The 22,462-nt window shown below is 43.7% G+C and overlaps 1 protein-coding gene across 4 annotated transcripts in view; it reads left to right on the plus strand.

Moving 5' to 3' along the window:
• The window catches only part of LOC142659414 (uncharacterized), a 90,513-nt gene that overhangs the window by 51,129 nt on the left and 16,922 nt on the right, over nucleotides 1-22,462 (plus strand). For 2 of the 4 annotated variants that reach the window (XM_075835572.1, XM_075835738.1), the window contains 4 exons: nucleotides 5,590-5,687; nucleotides 5,777-5,882; nucleotides 5,979-6,076; nucleotides 6,243-6,357. In XM_075835572.1, coding sequence (XP_075691687.1) covers nucleotides 5,590-5,687; nucleotides 5,777-5,882; nucleotides 5,979-6,076; nucleotides 6,243-6,357 — 417 coding nt within the window. The remainder of the gene's footprint in view (nucleotides 1-5,589; nucleotides 5,688-5,776; nucleotides 5,883-5,978; nucleotides 6,077-6,242; nucleotides 6,358-22,462) is intronic. The other 2 variants (XM_075835653.1, XM_075835828.1) reach the window with 2 other exon arrangements.

Consider the following 22,462-nt stretch of genomic DNA (forward strand, 5'->3'; position numbering starts at 1 on the left):
ATCGCGGGTGTTAAATGCCGTCTTCCATTCGTCACCCCGGCGAATCCGGATTAGATTATAGGCCCCCCGCAGATCTAGCTTGGAAAAAATGTTGGCTCCTCGTATGCGATCAAACAGCTCGGAAATGAGTGGCAACGGGTATTTGTTCTTGACCGTGATCTGATTGAGACCACGGTAGTCAATGCAGGGTCGGAGAGATCCATCTTTCTTTTTAACGAAGAAGAATCCTGCCCCGGCCGGGGAGGAAGATTTTCGAATAAAACCCCTCTCCAAGTTCTCCTTGATATAGGCTGACATTGATAACGTCTCTGGCAAGGAGAGAGGATATACTCGTCCACGGGGAAGAGAAGCATTGGGAACCAGTTCAATGGGACAGTCATAACTCCGATGTGGAGGCAACATCTCAGCCTCTCGTATGCAGAAGACATCCGCAAAACTGGCATACTGAGAAGGTAGATCGGAGAGTGACTGAGGCAGAGGGGGCACAACAGGACGGACTTGTGACAGGCAATGGCTATGGCATCTGGAACCCCATTGAAGAACTTCTCCAGAACTCCAGTCGAGTGTCAGGGCGTGTAGACTGAGCCATGGCAGACCCAGCAGGATAGGATTGATAGCCTTAGGTAGTACCAGGAAGGAGATCTGTTCTGAGTGAAGAGCTCCGACCCGTAATGTCACCGGCTCAGTGATGAGCATGATTGGATCAGGCAGCGGTAGACCATTCACAGAGGCAACTGCCAGGGGTCTCTCCAGACGGACTGTGGGTAGTTGAAACCGATCCACTAGATCTTGGTGGATAAAATTAGCAGCCGCTCCAGAGTCAAGATAGGCGGAGGAAGGATGTGATGCCTGTCCGGTGACGATGGCCACAGGTATCGATAATTTGGAAGAGGTTTTAACGTTTGGAGACGTTCCACCTAGAGTTGCCTCTCCAACCAACCCTAGGTACTGGAGTTTCCCGGTTTCTGTGGGCATTGACGCACAAAATGACCCTTGAGGCCGCAATACATGCAAAGTCCAGAGGAGCGTCTGCGCTGCTTCTCCTGTTCAGATAACCGGACTCTGTCTACCTGCATGGGTTCCTCAGGTAGCGCACTAGGAGTGGACAATTGTGGTCTCTGGGCAGGGGGTGCTGGTCTGTGGGCCCGGCTCTCCTGACGAACCTCTTGAGCGCTCCCGGATTCTCATATCAACCTGGGTGGCTAACAGGATGAGGGCATCCAAGGTAGATGGAAGGTCGCGGGCTGCCAGTTCGTCCTTGATGTGAGAGGACAGTCCCTGCCAGAAGGTCGCCACCAGTGCCTCATTGTTCCATGCCAGCTCGGCTGCTAGGGTACGGAAGGAGATCGCATACTCCCCTACTGTGGAGCCTTCTTGCTTGAGGGTCAACAGAGTGGCTGCGGCAGGGGATGTTCGACCCGGCTCCTCGAACACGGTACGAAAGGACTGCAGGAACAAGGCTAGGTACGCGGATACAGGTCCTTGTTGCTCCAAGATTGGGTTTGCCCATGCGAGGGCCTTGCCAGCGAGGAGGGAGATGATGAATGCTACTTTAGCCTCCTCGGAGTGGAAGAGATGAGGCCGTAGCCTAAAATGCACCGTGCATTGATTGAGAAATCCTCTGCATGCTCTGGGGTCACAGTCATAGCGAGGAGGAAGAGGCAGAGGAACTGAGGATCCGGAACAAACAGGGGGAGCAACAGGCAGTGGCACAGCAACAGCTTCTGGAGGAAGAACCGGGGGTGGAACAGCGAGTAGATCCAGGCGGACCAGAATAGAATTCACCGCCTCAAAGAGTTGATCCTGACGAGTGCGTAGGTCATGCATCTCTGTCTGAATCTTCTGTACTGGGGTCTTGGGCTGGCCAGCGGGTTCCATGGCCTGAGCGTACTGTCACGGACCCTGGGTTTGTGGACCCACTAGGCCGCTCCGCCGTAGCGGGGAGGCAGCTGACCAGGTCACAGTCTATGTGAAGGTAAGATAGCAGACAGTAATGCTTAGGTACCTGAAATAGTCCGGACGGTGACTGTGGCTTCAGCACGGATGGAGGCAGGTGCGGAAAGTGGCGCCAGACGTGGCGGGCAGTATCCGATGAGCAGATAGCACTTGACGTGGCAGATGGCACTTGAACACGGGTAGGCACAGGAACAATGCGGAATACAGGAACGGTAACCGGGCACGGGTAACAGCGGGAACGGGAGACACTCATTGACCATTTGCGAGACAGACAGTTAAAGACTAACAACGCTCAGGCAAGGATCAGAAGGGCTGGGGCATTCTTATAGGGCAGGGAATCACGTGGGTTAATGATCATTGTTTTCATGTGCGCGCGCTGGCCCTTTAAGAGCAGGCGCGAGCGTGCGCGCGCACCCTACGGGACCCGGCCGGACGGAGCGGAAGTGAGCGCTGGCATCTCCAAGAAGGGAGACGGAGGCCAGCGCTCACAGATCCATGGCTGCGGACGTCGGGAGGTGAGTGAACCCGACGGCCCGCGGCCATGGGCGCTACAATATGTATAGCCACTAGAGCGGAACTGGTGTCTAAATGGAAATCTAAAGATCTTCCACAATTAAATGGACTGAGGAAAAAAGTAAATCAATACTATCTCTATATGCGAAGTGCATGCAGGAGAATGGGGTTATCCGAGTAAAGTCGTTGCTAGAGAGATGGTCTTGCTGGTCATACGATGTATAGATCTAGTCTCAAATCAACGATGATACCCGAGAAATCTCTCCATCTGCCGCCTAAAGATATGAGTGATTTATTCTTTATCTGTTGGGTTGTTTTTGTTCTCTGTGATGCAGGGAAGGGATGGATAAGGACATTATGTCCGCGTAAAATATGTATGTCTTTTTATGAATGATCTACATAATGTGAAAATTTTAAACTGAATTTATAACTAAATAAATGTATACATAAAAAAAAAAATTAAAAATGGGGACTAGTTTGCGATCAGGACTATTGCTCTATCAGATTGGCTTATTCCAGGGATAATGCCCATTCTGGGTTTGCTGCCCATTCCACAAGAGCAATTTCTACCTTCTGGGCAGAAAGAGCTAAAGCCTTAAAGGGGTTGTCCGAGATTTATTTTTATTTTTTTACATTTAATACCACATTTCAGATATTTACCATTTCATAATATACTTACCCTTGCAATCTTGCTTCTGTTCTCCGCTCTGGCTGCTTTTTCCTGCTGATCACGTGAGCTCCAACGTCACGTTTTCTGCCTCCTCCACTGTCGTGTCGTATACCGATCACATGGTCTCGGACCAGAGAGACCTTGGATCCTATACGACACGTCACTGGTGACGTGTCGTTTCTGCGGGTGCTTGTTCTTTAATGCCTGCCCAGCCTATGTAGTTGTTCACTGTGAGCGCGCCTGTGCATGTTCACAGTGAACAAGGACGGCACCTGCGAAACACAGCCACTTGTAGATACACCCCCCGCCTTTATATATATATAGCGCCGCTGTGGCCTGTGATTTCTGTCCAGAACGGATCGCTTGATGTCTCTGTCCATACATGGACAGAGACCTCAAGCGCAGCGTCCAGGAGCGAAATCCACGACCACAGTGGGATTCCGCTCCTTCGGTGAGGTACAATAGCGCTTCGTACAATATCGCTAGGTACAGGTGGGGGAGGGGTAGTGTGACATATAAGGAGGTGGGGGATGACATCTACGGAGCTGTTGGGGTGCAAAAAAGGTCAGTGGGGACGTGCAAGGACAGCTCAAATGAACTCTTGGTAGGCTGTACATGCACGCTCATTACAGCCTGCAATGCATGCAGGGAAAAGAAGTTTCATGAGAAGGAAACCTCAACAAACCGGACCTGGAGTGCATGTAAACATATGGCGCTAAATTCAAAGAAGATATGTGGTAAGTGGATTTTTTTTATTTTTTTTTTAAATACTTGTTTATTTAGGTTGTCTGTATAAGGGGTATTACACACTTTTTTTGAAAATTTGATCGAATCTCGGACAACCCCTTTAATAGGTCACGTTTCTAAGGCAGCTACCTGGAGTTGGCCTAATACATGTTAGCCTTTGGAAGAAAAGTGCTATCCCACCCAAGTCTATTCTCACTGGTGCTGTTATGGGTGATACGGGAAATACTAAGATTACACTTTCTGGTACTCTGTTTTTCATGAGCCCATGACAGCACCACCTTTATTTCCCACTCTTTTTAGATATGTATGAGCTTTTACATGACTTCCCTGTGGCTGGTAAAAAAAAATATACTGTATGTATAGATATATAAAAATGTATATGAATATAGATACAATATATAACCTTAATTTGGGTGAATAATCTTGCTACAGACTTAGGAGATTCGGGGTATTGCCACTTTTAAAGCGATTGGGAATGGTTTCCTGTGTGGTAAGTGTAATTTTTGTATTTTTCCAGTAATTTCTGCTACAGTAGCTCGTCTGTGGGATCGGACCAGACGTGCTAGCTTTTGCATCCCACGTGCATCAGTGAGATTCGGGTTTTTTTCGGGTGGCCGGCCGGTTCACCGTATTCCTTCCTTGGACCACTTTTGGTAGTAATATATCGGGAAACATCCCTGTGTACCGGGAACACACTACAAGACCTGCCGTTTTGGAGATTCTCTGACCCAGTCTTTTAGCCATCACAATTTGGTCCTTGTCAAAGTCGCTCAGATCCTTCCGTTTTTATTTCTGTTTGCAACACCTCAACTTCAAGAACTGACTGTACAGTTGCTGCCTAATATATCCCACACCTTGACATGCGCCATTGTAACGAGGTAATCCATGCTTTTCACTTCACCTGTCAGTGGTTTTAAAATTTTATGGCTGATCGGAGTATATATTAAGGCAGGCAGTGTGGGTCCTCTTCATTTAAAAATTTTTTTTTTATAAATTGTCATAACTGTCCTTATGATAAGTCGGACTTTTCCTACAGAGGAGGATGGGGGTGTCCTTCTTTGAAGCGATCTCAGAAGTTCCTGTTTGCTGTCTGGGAGGGAGGCAGTCTCGGTCATGGTGCTGTCATGTCCTCATGGAAAACCAATTACTGGTAAATGTAATCATATTTTCCTTTTTTCTACCCATTCACCATAATAGCACCAGGGAGTATAAAAAAATAGAGCTATCTCCAAAACCTCAGTGGTTTCTTATCCCTTGTGGAGAGGAAACTTGGAGTAGTTGTTTTCCTTTCTAGAGATACTGATAAAAGATGAGGGTCTTCACCGTGAGTTCCCTCTTTTGAAATTTTCCATTTTCCTAATAAGCAGGGGTGTGATTTGTTCCAGGACACATCAGGGCAGCACCTTGAATCTTTTTGGGGTTTGCAGGGCGCAGCAGGGTGCTCTTAAAAGCCTCCTACTACTTTCAACTTCACATCTTCAGGACGCGGAAACCATTCAATACTATGGCGGAGTAGGTAGCCCCACCATTCGCTCTGGTGGGCCACTTCAGGCCTATGACTTACAAAGTGCTGGGACCTTGGTGCAGAGGACAATATTGTAATTTTGGCTCATCAATAAACCTAGATTTGAAGGTCTTGAGAGGTGTGATATATAGACAGATATACAATAGTAATGTTTTCAGTCACTTTGTGTTTCCTACAGATGGATCCAGCAGGAGAAATCCACCAGAGAGATGTCCCAGTCCTCTGTATTCCCAGGACTGTCCAGAGGAAAATCGCAATGTCCTAGAGAATCATCAGGTAGATGGCAGTAAAGTCCACCAAAATATGACCATAAAGTAATTGAACCCAATATAATTAAAAAAAATAATAATATCTTGTCCATTCAGGGTGAAAATCTGATTGATATTAAGATTGAGGTTAAAGATGAAGCAGAAGAGGAGACGGATTTAATGGCTGATCAGCATTGTAAGGAGGGGGAGACTTTTATTGCTTGTAAGACAAAAACCTGTTTTGAGGCTCACCTAGATACTACTCCTATCCTGTCATCACATTTAAACAATGTATTCCTTCACTGTGTGTTTCCTACAGATGGATCAAGTAGAAGAAATCCACCAGAGAGATGTACCTGTCCTCTCTATTCCCAGGACTGCCCAGAGGAAAATCACAATGTCCCAGAGAATCATCAGGTAGATGAAGCTGAGCCCTATACATGATCTATATAAGGGAGTGTGGAGGTTTTTGGTCCTGCGGTCATAGATGTGGTCATAGATTTTGGTGGTTTCTTATGTTGATCTGTTAGATTTTTCGCACTCTCTCTTGTATTGTACTGAATTGTTACATATGTGAAATCAGGTGGAAGATCTGACTAATATTAAAGTGGAGGATGAAGCAGAAGAAGAGCGGGTGAGGGGCGATCAATTGTGTAAGAGTGAAGTGGAGGCGGAAATTCCAGGAGATGTGACCACAGGTAAGTAATAATGAATTTAGAGTTAATTCAGAGGTTTCTTGAGGTAAGCGTCCACATTAGTGATACAGGCTATGGAAACCTTTTGACGTGTAAAAAAATAAACCCTTTTTATTTATGTTAATGGTTAACTGGAGATTAAAAAGTTGCACTAAGTTTTAGGCAAAATCTTGATTTAGTTTTTACAACCGCTGATATTCAGTGTGCAAGCTGCTCTAGTGTCAGACTTTTCTCCTGTGGTCATGTCCTTTCTGTAATACATGCTTGATGTGAGGTCTGTGTGTCCGGGATGCTGCTGCCTTCACTAGCTCTCATATATCAGCACTGCTTTCTCTACACTGATAGCCCCTCTGCTCTAATCCCTACTTGCATTTTGATACTGACGGTGCACAGTTGCGAACCAGATTTTTTTTTTTCCTGGGCAATTTATCTAAAAATCATGGACAGACATTTTTTACAGACAAATTGTAAAACTATAATGAATCAAGAAATCATAAGTAATAGAAGTTTACAGCTTAGAAAAGTTTAACACATTCACAACATTTACTGAGACCTCTGAAATAATAATTGCAATGCCAATGATTTGTACAAGCACCTCCAACTTCAAGTTTCTTCCAAATCACGGACGCATTCATTTTGTTTTTACTAACACTGGAAAAATGTGCCCTATTTTTACAGGTTGTCGAGGAATAAACAGGCGGTTGTCAACCCTGAACTTGTGTGACTCCCAATCCCTACCCCTGTGTTCTTTTACCTATTTACACTCTGATACTGATAGCCTGTGTCCTCCCCTCCGCTCTCACTAAACTGCCATGTTCAACCTCCTCCCCTGCTGATATCGCTAATACTGAGATTAGGGAGGAGGAGAGTAGATTACATCGGTCGGTCAGGAGGACTGATGGAATGGAGTTAGAAGCAGCACAGCCAGTTATCTACAGGAGCTGCTTAGACTCCCGGATGTAATAGGTTGATTTTTTTTTTCTCTGTAAGGGGGGTTTTACACCGGACGATTATCGGGCAGACGAGCATTAATATAACGCTCGTTGACGATAATTGCCCTATGTAAACAGGGCAGCGATCAGCAGATGAACGAGCAAATGCTCGATCATCTGCTGGTCGTATCGTTTTAAAAAAGTTAAATATTAGTGTTGTCGGCAGCACATCTCCCTGTGTAAACGGGGAGACGTGCTGCCGACATGATAATGTATGGGGACAAGCGATCAGAGTAACGACCGCTCGTCCCCATCCATAGCTCCATGTGATCAGAGCAAACGAGCGCCGATCCATGATGTCTCTTTGATCGGTGCTCGCTGCACCGGCCGAGTAAAAGAGCCCGAAGTCCAAACTTGCTCTGGGATTGTCCGATAAAGAATGGTAAACACATGATTTCCCAGAGTCTGCTATGAGAATGTACGTGTTAGCTTTGAAGCTGTAAACTTGTTATGGGAAATCTTATCTTACTCATTCATTCTTATGAGAAGCTTTTGTCTTACATGTAAGTTCCCATAAAAGGCTTTCTTGCTCATGATCTGCTCAGCTTAAAGAGGCTCTGTCACCAGATTCTGAAATCCCTATCTCCTATTGCATGTGATCGGCGCTGCAATGTAGAGAACAGTAACGTTTTGTTTTTTTTTAAAAACGTTCATTTTTGGCCAAGTTATGAGCTATTTTATATATATATATATATATATATATATATATATATATATATATATATGCAAATGAGGTTTGAAATGGACAACTGGGCGTTTTTTTTCGTTATGTCCAACTGGGCGTATATTGTGTTTTTAACTGGGCGTGTTTACGTGTATGACCAGTCAGCATCATACACTCATCTCCATTGATTTACACAGCAGCGATGTGCAGCCACATAAACAGAGATTCTCCTAAACCTTCAGTCTAATATATTTTGCACAGGATTGCATCAACACAGATGAATAGTTTTTCCACAATAAAATGGGGAGCCCCGTTGTTTATTATGCACTAACACCCATTTCTGTCGATGACGACCAAAAGTTTGCTGGGCACCTATCCAGTTCATGGTACCAGCTGAGGCTGACTAGATACAACATACCCTAGGTCCTTATATTAACTTTAGGTGGGGACTACCAGTACTATTTGGTAAGCTAGTTAAGTACAAAGTACCATGAATAAATAAGCAAAGCAATGTACATAAAAGATTGAACTTCCCCATTCTCTTACTTTCTTTCTGTCCATAGGACATATTGAGGAGCATGGGGTTCCTCTGCAATCGCAAAACTGAAGCTGCAGGTCCGTCCCCCCAGTGGTGTTTTTTTTGTAATTTCGGGGTAATCCAATTTTTCAGATCCATGATTATTAGTAAGCATGAATTTCTTATTTAATTAATTATTGAACATATCAGTGATGATTACCTGCACTCAGGTCACTTCTCTAGGTCCTCCTTTTTAGTACTTGATAGGACCCTCCTTTCCCTTAGAACAGCCTGAATTCTTAGTGGAATGATATAACTATACTGGAAACCTTTATTACAGATTCTGATTGATACCCTCACTCTGTCTATTCCACTACATCCTAAAGATGTTCTATAAAATTGAGATCTGGTAACTGTGCAGCCATTAGGATTTACAGACCTCATGGCTAAGATCCTATTTTCAATAACCATTGTATTAACCCCTTAACGACGAATGACTGATATATCCAACACAAGTAGTAGCTAGTACCTGCATAGCGACGGATATATCCGTTGTTCTGATCTCGTGGGCACTGCCAGTGTACCTACGAGATTAGCGGCAGGAGCATGGCTGTTATACACAGCCAGGTTCCTGCTCCAACTGCCGAAATCGAAGCGCTCTCCGATTCTGGCACTTTAACCCATTAGATGCTGCTGTCAATATTGCCATCTAATGTGTTTGACAGAGGGAGGAAGCTCGCTCTGCCACCCCTTGGCTTCCCCACAACAATATTGGAGGGCACCGATCAGTTTCCATGGCAGCCTGGGGGCCTAACAAAGGCCCCCAGGTCTGCCTTCAGCAACTGCCTATTTAATTTAATAGTTTTACACGGACAGGCAATAATGCTTTGGTATACCAAAGCATGGGGGGCTTGGCCTGGACGCTGGCAGGAGCAGACGTGCAGGTAGCCCTTTGCTGCCATTTGCTGCTGGTTTTGTAGCGGGGCCTACTGTCCGGGCCAGTTCGGAACATGGCACTCTGCTGGGGCTGCATAGCGCTCTCTGGAGGAGCCTATCCCGCTGGGACGCTGTCCCCACCAAAGACACACAGTGCCCTACATCGCTGGCCATACACCAACCACCACGGGTGCTTCACTGCAGGTGTTGCTGGGTGCGGCTGCCATCTTGGTCCTCCACACAGATGTTTCTTCTGGACTGCATCTGCTCTCCTACGGTGTGGTAAGTGCCCTGTTTCCTAGGCTCAATTACTTTTTTGGTGAGCATACCAATCTAGCTATGGACACCCCCCCCCCCCCCCCAGTATACTCCTCACAATATTTGACTGCAATGTAGCGACTAGAGGAATCTTCCCCTTCCCTATGCAATTTCTACTGTGGCGTACATTCCTGGTGCACTAGCCTGAATACACTATTTGCCCTGTCACATATTTCTGGTCTGTAATCCGGAGATAATGGCTTCTTCCAAGCAGTCCAAAGTAACTGACAAAATGGAGAAATCGGCAGGAACTGCGTCTGGGCCACGTACATCTAGGCCCTCAGAGGTTGCCATCTTCTTTCTTCGATCTGAAGAGGATCTGGGAAGAGGATTTCCCCCACTTTCTTCTAAACATTTAAAACCAAATTTTCTTATCCCAGTTTTACCTTTACCTTGAGCATGCGCGTTACTGCATTGGGAATTAAGCATATCTCCTGTTTGGAGGGACAGGTAGGGTGTGTTGGATTGGGTTATGTTAGTTCTAGCTTTCTGTCTCTCTTACACCAGGTGACTGCAGCATATAATTATGTGTGGATCGGTGATTTGACCTGACAATCAGCTGAAGGATGTGAACCTTTGCGGAAACCGCATCTTCTTACTCTCCCAGATTATGGTCTGGGGATACCCCATTTCTTTGATATTAATGATGGAGACTTTACAGTATTTTTTAAAATAATATCCTGGAATGTTAAGGGCCTGAATGATAAGCTCAAGAGATTATTAGTCTTTAACTTGGTCTCCACATACAATCCGCATATGATACTCCTCCAGGAAACCCACTTAGTGGGGTCCAAATTGAAGGCTCTGCATAAACCCTGGATTAAGCATGGATATCATGCCTCCTTTTCCAGCTATTCCTGAGGGGTCTCTTTGCTGGTCCACAAGTCTCTGAAATGTGTAATTACTTCAGTGAACACTGATCCTAAGGGTAGAGTTGTAATTTTGTGCTGCCAGATGTATTGTACCTCATTCATTATTGTAAATTTCTATAACCCACCTCCAGCTTCTGTCCAAATTCTACATGAGGTGATGGTACTCGTGACAGGCCTTCGCCCTGCACCCCCCCCCCCTACTCCTTGGTGATTTCAATCTCCTCCTTTGTCTGGTGTTGGATATGGATAGACTGGGAGGAGTGGCGGGTGGTATTTCCCCTTTGGCTGATACATATTATCTGGCAGAAATTTGGCACCTGCGTCATCCACTATCTAGTGTTTACTCCTGCCACTCACCGGCCTATAGATTGTTCTCGAGAATCAATCTCTCATTTGGGAATATGGCTGCTCTAGTCTTCGTAGTTGATGCTGACTATCTTCCCAGGTGTATCTATGATCATTCTCCCCTACTGGTCACATTGGGATACCCTGAAGTGGCCAAACGTAAAATTTGGAGACTGAGTCCTCTATGGCTGTCCTGTAATGAGGTACTAACAACCCTTGGGGCCGAGCTTCGAAGCTTTTGGGATACTAATGCTGGTACGGCAGGGTGTGGTCTAACTTGGGATGCTTTCAAGGCATATGCAAGGGGGGTGATTATATGAGTTATCTTCTCACATAGGAGAGGTGCAGCGGCTCAGCGGCTCAGCGTGTTAGCCTTGAGAAACACCTTAGACTTCCTTACTTTCTCTGCTAAACAGCGGGAATATACTTTATTCTTGACAGAACTGACTAGGAAAAAAACGCTATACTCCCAACAGAGGTGCTTTGAACAGGGTGATTAAAAACAGGCTTTTATTAGCATATCTGGCTAGAGACGACACAATAGTAAATCCGATAATGGAAATTATATCTTCCACGGGTGTGATGGTGAGAGATTCCTTGATTATTAATCAGACCTTTGCCCAATTTTACACAGAACTATACTCCTCCAAAGTGACGTACTCTATGCCCAGTCTGGAAGAATACTTAAATTCCATTGAGTTCCCAGTTCTGGATGTGGAGAATACGAACTTCTTAGAGGCTGAACGAACTTTGGCCGAGGTTACGGAAGCCATTAGCTCCTTCCGAAATAGGAAAACCCTGGGTTTAGATGGGCTTCCCATTGAGTTGTATAAAATGCATGTTCACATAATTTCTCCACAGCTGCTTCTTTTGTGTGTCTCTGGACGGGGAGACAACTCTCCCTCCGTCTGAGAGAGGCCCCCATAGTGTTGATACCTAAGCCCCGTAAGGATCCGAGTAATTGTGAATCCTGTAGACCTATATCCCTTCTTAACTGTGATATTGACTCCAGATGCCTTAACTCCTAGGTCAGCACCCCTATAACCCCAGTTTTATTGCCCTGGCTTATCTTAATGATGTATCACCTCATGTACTAATTGTCTTTGTGTAACATCTTAATGTTGTGCTTTTTTCTAAGTCATTCATTTGTAAACCGCCTGAAGAAGGAGCCTCTGTGCTCTGAAAGCTTGCATATAGAACTTTTATAGTTAGCCAATAAAGGTATCATACCCTCTATACTTTTGTCTTTTTTGACACAAAGGTATTTAACATTGCATAACTGTGATATTAAAATCCTGGCCAAAATACTAGTAATGCAGTTTCAGAGGGTGATTTCTCATTTTGTTCATCCGGATCAATCTGGATTTATATAGGGTAAAGCCACTGATATTATTCACTAACCTCTCTCCTGGCTCCTGTATTGTCACCTAGAAAAGGCGTTTGACTCGGTGCAATGGCCATACTTGTGGTCAGTGTTGCGTAGATTTGGGTTTGGAGACCGCTTTACTCAATGGGTGCTTCTCTTGTATTCACAACCCGTATCAAGTGTCAAATCCAATTGTCTGATCTCCCCATCATTTGCCCCAGCCAGAGGTACTAGACAGGTCTGTCCTTTGTCACCTTCACTATTTGCATTAGTGATTGAGCAGCTTGCTTTGGCCATAAGGAATTCCCCGGATATAGCGGGATATGCTGTGGGAAGTAGAGAGGAAAAGGTTTTGTTAAATTTTGTTTTCCTTAATGACCCTAATCAATCCCTGCGAGTTCATTCTTCTCCTATTTGATAGATTTTCACTGTATCCGGTCTACGAATGAATTGGTCCAAGTCCTTGATAATGGCGTTCGATGCGGGAGCCAGGGGAACCATTCTTCCTGCGCCCTTACAGTGGGTGGATAACATTACATACCTTGGTGTAGGTATTAGTCCTGACACGAACACCTTTATACCCGATAACATCCTTCCACTATTGCAGAGACTTAGAGTGGATTTTGACAAATGGAGACACCTGCTCCTCTCAGTAACAGGTCGCATCAATCGGTTTATAATGAAGTCTCTCCCGAGATTTCTTTATTTTTAAACCTTGTTTTATTGAAGAATTACAGTACAAATACATTCAGTACCTAATCAGTGATAAAGTACAGTTTGTCATTATAAGCAAATACTTGAGTGTGATAAGTGAAAAAACATAACAAGGTCACATATAAATATCCAAATCCGTACGGCATTGTGAACAGCAAGCAGGAAAACATATTTTAGTGAATGCAATACAGAAGGTATATTACAGGCTGCAAGCCACTTATCAAGTTCTCAGCAGTCGGTCTCTTAACCCCTTAGTGACCAGCCCATTTTAGGCCCTAATGACCAAGCTATTTTATTTGTTTTTCTATAGTCGCATTCAAAGAGCTATAACTTTTTTATTTTTTCATCTACATAGCTGTATGAGGACTTGTTTTTTGCGGGATTAGTTGTACTTTTTAATAGCACCATTTTAGGGTACATAGAATTTTTTTTTATTTACTTTTTTGGGGGGGATTATAAAAAAAACTGAAATTCCACCATTGTTCTATGCGTTTTTAAATTGACGCCGTTCACTGTGCGGCGTAAATAACATGTTACCTTTATTCTTTGGGTCGGTACGATTACGGCGATACCACATATGTAGAGGTTTTTTATGTTTTACGACTTTTGCACAATAAAAATACTTTTGAACTAAAATTATTTGTTTTTGCATCGTTGCTTTCCAAGAGCCGTAACTTTTTTTTATTTTTCCATCAATGTAGTAATTTTTTTTGGCTTCTTTTCTGCGGGACGAGACGTAGTTTTGATTGGTACTGTTTTGGGGTGCATGGGACTTATTGATTTATTTTTATTATGACTTATTATGACTTCGTATACCAGAGCATTATTGCCTGTCAGTGTAAATCTGACAGGCAATCTGTTAGGACGTGATTCCGGCACTTCCTAACAGGCATATGTCCAGGGCAGACCTGGGGCTTTATCAAGCCCCCGGCTGCCATGACACCCCATCGGAGAAGCGCGATTGCATTCGCGGGCCGCCGATGGGTGACAGAGGGAGCGCACTCCCTCTGTAAACAAAGTTAAATGCAGCGGTCGCTATTGAGGGCGGCATTTAACGGGTTAAGCGGCCGCGATCGAAGTAAACTTCGATCGCGGGCGTTGGAGCAGGAGCTCAGCTGTCATCAGACAGCTGAGCCCCGGCTCCAGCCTGCACGGGAGACCCGTGCAGGACTTAGACTAGGCTCACGTGAAAAGGCGTCAGCCTAGCCTAAGGCCCCTTAGTGACCAACGTAAAAAGGCGTATTAGTGGTTACTAAGGGGTTAAATTCAAAAACCTATGTGGGGTGGGTATACTGAGTGAGGAGCGAGTTACACCATACCTCCCATATCCTAGAAAACTTATTCACACACCCTCGTCTTTTATAGAGTACTCGCTCGTAAGGAATTATGGAGTTAATCAGCGACTTCCACTTAGAAACTTTTGGGGGCCTCTGATCCATCTTCTGAAGTGCAATGGTTTTTTCGCGCCATGAACAATATCTCTTGAAGAAGGATTCTCGTATAATAGGGCCATTGATCCTCAGATAACACACCAAGCAAACGCACCCGAGGGGTATGAGGCATCGGGAGCTGCACCACCCCCGCAATTACTTCCACCACCTCCTCCCAAAAAGAGGAGACAGTCGGACATGCCCACATCATGTGCCAAAAATCAGATCTAGGAAAACACACCTATGACATTCAGTACTAGGGTATCTACCCATTTTATACATTCTCACCGGAGTAAGATAGCTTTGATGAATTGACAATTTAATAATTTTATTGTTGGCAGCTAGTGAGACAGAAAGTAGGGAAGAAAGGATCTCCTCCCAATCTTCTCCTGATAGGTCTGTTATTAACACTTCCCACTTGTCCCTCACCGGTAATGGTGTATTGGCCAATTTAGACTGGATAAGAGAGGTATAAATGACTGATATCAATCCCCTTGGACCTTGGGATTTGAAAACTCTGATCAACGGATATTGTGAGAAGCTAACCTCTGACTGTGGATATTGACTTTTGAGAGCATGACGTAGTTGCAAATATCTGTAAAAACTCTCCCTAGGAAGATGAAAATCACTCTGCAGCTGTGAAAGGACTTAAAAATGTTATCAGTATATACATCTCCTATATATCATACTCCATATTGAATCCAAAAACTAGGAGCTAAACCATCTGACAGGTGTGTAAGGAGTGGATTGAACCAGAGAGGCATGTCCGACTATGCATCGAGTAATCGCAGCTGACCAGGCATGTGATGCCACCTTATGTACGGGAAGCATGTCTTTAATAGTCCCTGGTGGACTTTCCAGAACTGGCCACAGATGAGAAAGATGCAAATAAGTGGCTAAATGTTGTTCCCTATTGGGTAAAGGGGCATGATCAATCCACAATCTCTAATACCTTAACCACATAGTATAGGTACAGATCCGGCAGTTCCGCCCATCCCAGGTGTTTAGGGTGCTGCAAAGTATATAGACTAAGCTTAGACCTATTGGAACCCCAAATGAATGCTGGTAATAAAGCGTGAAGTTTTTTGTTTTTTTTAAAAAGACTTCTATACTAGTATAGCAGCATGTTCAAGAATATAGAGACATTTCGATAGAATCACCAATTTAATGAGATTAATGCGTCCCGCCACTGCCAGTGGAAGCGTGCTCCATACACTAAATTTGTGCCTCGTGTATTCCAAGGCATGATCCTCTCTGTGGTCCCTATTAATAATACCCAGGTACTTAAATGAAAGCACCACTGGCAAACCCATTTCCATCTCCGACCATCCCACTCCCTTCAACGGCATAAAAAAGACTTGCTCCAATTAATATGTAACCCAGAGAAACGCTCAAAGTTATCCAAGATCTTAATGGCTGTTCTTAAAGAATCCCTTGAGCGAGTCATATAAAGGATCACGCCATCGGCATATAAACTAATCCTGTCTTCCCGTGATCCTATCACTATCCCCTTGTAAGTCGGATGATTTCGTATATTAATCACCAAGGGTTCGATAGCAATAGCGAACAATAACGGGGAAAGGGGACAACCTTGTCTGGTACCCCTGTGTAGAGGGAAGAATGGGGACATACCATTAATTTATATCTGCGCCCTCAGATCTTTATACAGAATGGTTATCCATTTGACGAAGGTCGGACCAAATCCAAACCTCCCCAGCGATTCCAAAAGGTAGAGCCACTCGATTGAGTCTAAAGCCTTGGCTGCTTCAAGAGACGCCAAAGCCCAATCAGCCTTCATAGCTGTGCCAATTTGAGTAAGGACTTGAACTTTCCTAATAAAATCTGAAGTGGACTTCCTAGGCATAAAGCCCGCCTGATCAGAATGTATGATTTGCAAAATGACTGAGTCTATTAGCTAGTACCTTCGTAAGTAACTTTGTAAGGTTTAGCAGCGATATCGGAGCCACATTCAACGGGGTCTTTATCCAGTTTCAATAAAACTATGATTACGGCATCAAATATACTGTCTGGCAGTTTACCAACACTTAGAGCATGGGAGTACATCGAGCAGAGTGAGGGAATGAGATGATCAGAGTATCGAAGGTATACCTCCAGAGGGATCCCATCTGGGCCAGACGCCTTATCCTTGGTTATATCCAATTCCAGGGCTGCTCTACCCATATCCTCAAGTTGCGGGAATATCATGCCATCCATGTAGGACATAAAGTCAATCCATTCATATGAGGTCTGGGAGGAATATCAATCCCTATAAAATTGAACAAACCTGGCCGCTATTCTCGGGGTGTCCTTCAGAACACTCCCCGAGTCGTCCTGAAGCTTCAGTATAGCTGGACTTTGGGCGTTTCGGTGTATTAAGTGGGCCAGAAGTTTGCTTGACTGGTTACCCAGCTCATAATAGGTTTGCTTAGCAAAAAACCTGAGGACCTATTAAAGTGAGCCAGAAAGGGTGTATTTTCCAATTGCTAGTTCCCAAGGGGCCAGGAAGGAGAGAACTCCATACAGCCGGAGAGTGGTCCAACACCCCTCTATTTTTATAAGCCATCTCATTTACCATAGGCACTGTTAAAGGGCTGGAGTAATGGTGGGGTTCATTGGCTAGAGTCCCCCACCATTACTACCTCCTTTATTATCAGGGTCACTGGGTTTGTTTCTCAATTATTAACGTTCGTCTACTTGCTTTCATACTAAGTGTATACGACTGCATAGTAAATAAAGGGTAATATTTATTAACACAAACCGTAGTCAAATTTCGATATAAAATACACAATACAAAACTTAATATGTATTGAATACACTGACCCTACACGTGGTACAGTGTAAACAAGGTATACAAACACATCTATACCACCACCCACTTACCTAACATACATCGATACCGATATATCCTCAGCATAATAACTACATGTGCCGCAGTACCAGTACAATATATTCAAATACTATACGAACACCCACTCTCAACTAAAATACATACAAGTTACAGTGCACTCACTCATGCTTGCTTCTGCAACCCACCCCCACCTGGTTCTTACTTTCCCTATACACTCAAGGGATTAAATACCAGGGGAAGTCTGTAGACCAGGGAAGGAAAAGGTTACCAGGGAAAGTAGGATTATGGGGAGAAGGGTAGGAGAGGGGAGAGAGAGGGGGTGGATACTTAGCACATGTGGTCCTATGTTGTTGAGTCAGGAACAGAGCTGTAGGTGTCTGGTGGGCAGGAAGCAGGAGCAAGAGCAGTGTAGGACAGTTTATAGTTTTAAACCCTTCCATGCACTTCTGTATGACCTCACATGCTCATGCACGTGCAATTGGGGGGAGGACATGGGACTGTTTAAGGCTCCCCCCATGGAATCTCATTACCTGGTGAGTGGGGGAGGCAAGCAGTAGGAATCTTTTGCTCCCCCTCCCCCCACCCCCCCAGTATCTCGAGGGTGGAGGGAGGTAAGCTAATCAGTGGTGATGTCCTGTGGTACACGAGTGTATCACATTATACATCCCCCAACTACCTCTCTGGTCCCCTGAAGAGTATGGAGATAGGACTAATTGTCACTGTCTTCTTTTGAGCAGATTCAAGATATACATAATAAAAAAATAAAATTATATATATATATATATATATATATATATATATATATATATATATATATATATATATATATATATACATACACACACACTACCGTTCAAAAGTTTGGGGTCACCCAGACAATTTTGTGTTTTCCATGAAAACTCACACTTCTATTTATCAAATGAGTTGCAAAATGACTAGAAAATATAGTCAAGACATTGACAAGGTTAGAAATAATGATTTTTATTTCAAATAATAATTTTCTCCTTCAAACTTTGCTTTTGTCAAAGAATGCTCCATTTGCAGCAATTACAGCAGTGCAGACCTTTGGCATTCTAGCTGTTAATTTGCTGAGGTAATCAGGAGAAATTTCACCCCATGCTTCCAGAAGGCCCTCCCACAAGTTGGATTGGCTTGATGGGCACTTCTTGCGTACCATACGGTCAAGCTGCTCCCACAACAGCTCAATGGGGTTGAGATCTGGTGACTGCGCTGGCCACTCCATTACAGATAGAATACCAGCTGCCTGCTTCTTCCCTATATAGTTCTTGCATAATTTGGAGGTGTGCTTTGGGTCATTGTCCTGTTGTAGGATGAAATTGGCTCCAATCAAGCGCTGTCCACAGGGTATGGCATGGCGTTGCAAAATGGAGTGATGGCCTTCCTTATTCAAAATCCCTTTTACCTTGTACAAATCTCCCACTTTACCAGCACCAAAGCAACCCCAGACCATCACATTACCTCCACCATGCTTGACAGATGGCGTCAGGCACTCTTCCAGCATCTTTTCAGTTGTTCTGTGTCTCACAAATGTTCTTATGTGTGATCCAAACACCTCAAACTTCGATTCATCTGTCCATAACGCTTTTTTCCAATCTTCCTCTGTCCAATGTCTGTGTGCTTTTGCCCATATTAATCTTTTCCTTTTATTAGCCAGTCTCAGATATGGCTTTTTCTTTGCCACTCTGCCCTGAAGGCCAGCATCCCGGAGTCGCCTCTTCACTGTAGACGTTGACATTGGCGTTTTGCGGGTACTATTTCATGAAGCTGCCAGTTGAGGACCTGTGAGTCGTTTATTTCTCAAACTAGAGACTCTAATGTACTTGTCTTGTTGCTCAGTTGTGCAGCGGGGCCTCCCGCTTCTCTTTCTACTCTGGTTAGAGCCTGTTTGTGCTGTCCTCTGAAGGGAGTAGTACACACCATTGTAGAAAATCTTCAGTTTCTTTGCAATTTCTCGCATGGAATAGCCTTCATTTCTAAGAACAAGAATAGACTGTCGAGTTTCACATGAAAGCTCTCTTTTTCTAGCCATTTTGAGAGTTTAATCGAACCCACAAATGTAATGCTCCAGATTCTCAACTAGCTCAAAGGAAGGTCAGTTTTATAGCTCCTCTAAACAGCAAAACTGTTTACAGTGGTGCTAACATAATTGCACAAGGGTTTTCAAGAGTTTTCTAATCATCCATTAGCCTTCTAACACAGTTAGCAGACACAATGTACCATTAGAACACTGGAGTGTTGGTTGCTGGAAATGGGCCTCTATACACCTATGTAGATATTGCATTAAAATCCAGACGTTTGCAGCTAGAATAGTCATTTAGCACATTAACAATGTATAGAGTGTATTTCTGATTAATTTAATGTTATCTTCATTGAAAAAAACTGTGCTTTTCTTTAAAAAATAAGGATATTTCTAAGTGACCCTAAACTTTTGAACGGTAGTGTATGTGTGTGTGTATATATATATATGTGTGTGTGTGTGTGTGTGTGTGTGTGTGTGTGTGTGTGTGTATATATATATATAATACACATACCCCCACCCCTCCATCTCCACTGAAAGCAGACACTTCCCTTTACATTCCCCCTGTTGTCGGGAACACGACAATGAAATTTGTGGAAGTGTTTGTTTTGTATTTACCCCCTCAACCTTGTTATTAGTAATGGTCATAGATGGAATGAAGTTTAATGAAGTTTTAAAAGTCCATATAATGAAACTCCGTCCATAGAAACGCAAAGCCCATTGAACAAACCTCAAAGTCCATAAAACGAAGCTGAAAGTCCATAGAAACTCAAAGTCTATAACAAAACTCAAAGTCCTGGATCTTTTTCTTTCTTGGGCTTGATCTTTCTTTATGAATCTTTTCCCCTTTAGCGGCATCAGCAGGTCTTTCCAAAGGCCAATCCAATTTTAGCGTGCCGACCCGTGTAAGGCTAATTGTTCCCCCACACAGTCAGCCTTGGAATTTCTTAGTCCTACCTTTCGACAACGTTCCTTCAACACAGTTCGTTAGTCGACCCTTGCGTCACCACTTTCAACTGGGTGCGTGCTCAACTTGACTTTTTCCAAATTTCTCCAGCACCTTGATCGAAGACACAATATTTGTGGGCCGATACCCAGGTCTCTACCATGGCAGGTTAGCATCCCTAAGTAGGAGCTGATGTCTCGGTACCCGATATATATTTGAGGGGCGGAACATCCTTCCATTTCCCCTCTACCTAACCTTCAATCCATCATCGTATGAACCATACCATTTCTAAGTTGAGGTGGAAATGCCCTTCAAGTGTGTGTGTGTGTGTGTGTGTGTACCTTACCTGTCCCTAAGGGTTCCTACACACCACCCAAACATACACACAAAATGTAAAACAATCAAGCATACAAAAATATTCCCCCTAATCCATAGGTATATGTACATATAGAGATTCACGCTCAAACAGCATCTCTCACTACTCCTCCATAAACACATGAAAGGTACACATATAAATGAGGTGACTACAGGCTGTAAATATGTGCCCGCCTACACATACATACATACATACATACACACTCACGGTGGGACAGGCATAACCTCACTGAGTATGCCTATGTTGCGGACACACATCTACACCTACAATGTCTATATGTACACCTTGAAAGTTGTGTACGACACATTGATTCATATTACACTACACAAATAAGTGTGTATGTGTATATATATATATTTATATATATATATATGTACATACATTACATGCATACACTCGCCGATTACTGGTCGCAGGACGGTACAGTGTCCTTAATCCAAGTTCATGCTTTTACACCTGACATAGTTTACTTGGTCGGCAAGTCCTTTCACTGATCAGTACAATCACAGGGTGGATGAGGAGTTGAAGAACAAAATTGCTTTGGGGTTGTACCCAAATAGGCTCTCCCACCAGGACACCTCTGGGTCTCTCTTTTCAGGGAATGGGATGGAGGCTCGATTTTCAGAGTCTTTAAGCTTCTCCACGATATCCTCTTCCTCACTGAACTCAGGATCAGCTGGAGTCTCAGATGAAATTGTGGTAAATAACAATTCCAAAGTTATTATCCCAAATAGAGAGCAATTAAAACATTTTGCGATTATAGATGTAAATGCAAAGTCTAGGTGCGCAGTATAACATAACCCTACAAATGAACTTATGTTACCTGTTCGCACCTCTTTACCTAATATCCGTTCACAGAACAAGCAAATACACCACTATTCAATGGTTGATTCTCCAGTTTTCTTGGAGTGGTTTTCTAATTATGCATATAAATACAGGCAACACCCATATAGTATAACTACATATTATTGATAACCAGGGATACACCACAATAGAATCTGTGAATGAACCACAAATGAAAACAAAAGGACAACTGGTGACAAACCCAAAAGACCATAAACACACAGTAGAGACATCAAAGAGTTAACACCTCTCTGTAAACATGTAAATTATAGCCTACTTAAAGTTCACAGTTGAACTCCTCCCCAGTTGTGTTTGGTCATTTAGACCCTTGAGCACATGGCTGGAGGAGATTCTCATGCAGCCATTTTGTCCTTTCCTAAATCCACCATTTTATGTAATGTGGCCATTTTATTTTGCTACTTTAGTAGGCTTTCCACATTTGCTTATACCATGGCAGTTCCTAGCATTATGTCCCATCTGACAACATTTAACGGGACCACATTTCTTACTACTCAAAGACTCGCAGTACTTTGCAATATGGCCTGAACCAGCACATGCAAAACATTTAATAGTACATGCTCTGTTGGACTCAGGGCAGTCAACAGTGCATGATCTTTCAAAGTTCTGCATGGCTAGGGAGGCACTTCTGATTATCGTACGCTTACATTTGCGTAACACTTTCGTAACAATGTTACTTTCAGATTTCTGGATGGGATCACGATTTGGGACATCTGATCCATCACTTTTTCTACTCTCCCCTATTTGCCCGTAGAGGGCACACTTACCAGCCTTGATAAAAACAAGGGGACATATACCACAAAAACACAGAAAAAAGGCCATACTTACAAATGGAAATCCAAGAGATAAACCTGAAAGCACTCTAGTATTTGGATTTCAAAGAAA

This window comes from Rhinoderma darwinii, chromosome 1 (assembly GCF_050947455.1).
Source record: "Rhinoderma darwinii isolate aRhiDar2 chromosome 1, aRhiDar2.hap1, whole genome shotgun sequence".
Taxonomy (NCBI): Eukaryota; Metazoa; Chordata; class Amphibia; order Anura; family Rhinodermatidae; genus Rhinoderma; species Rhinoderma darwinii.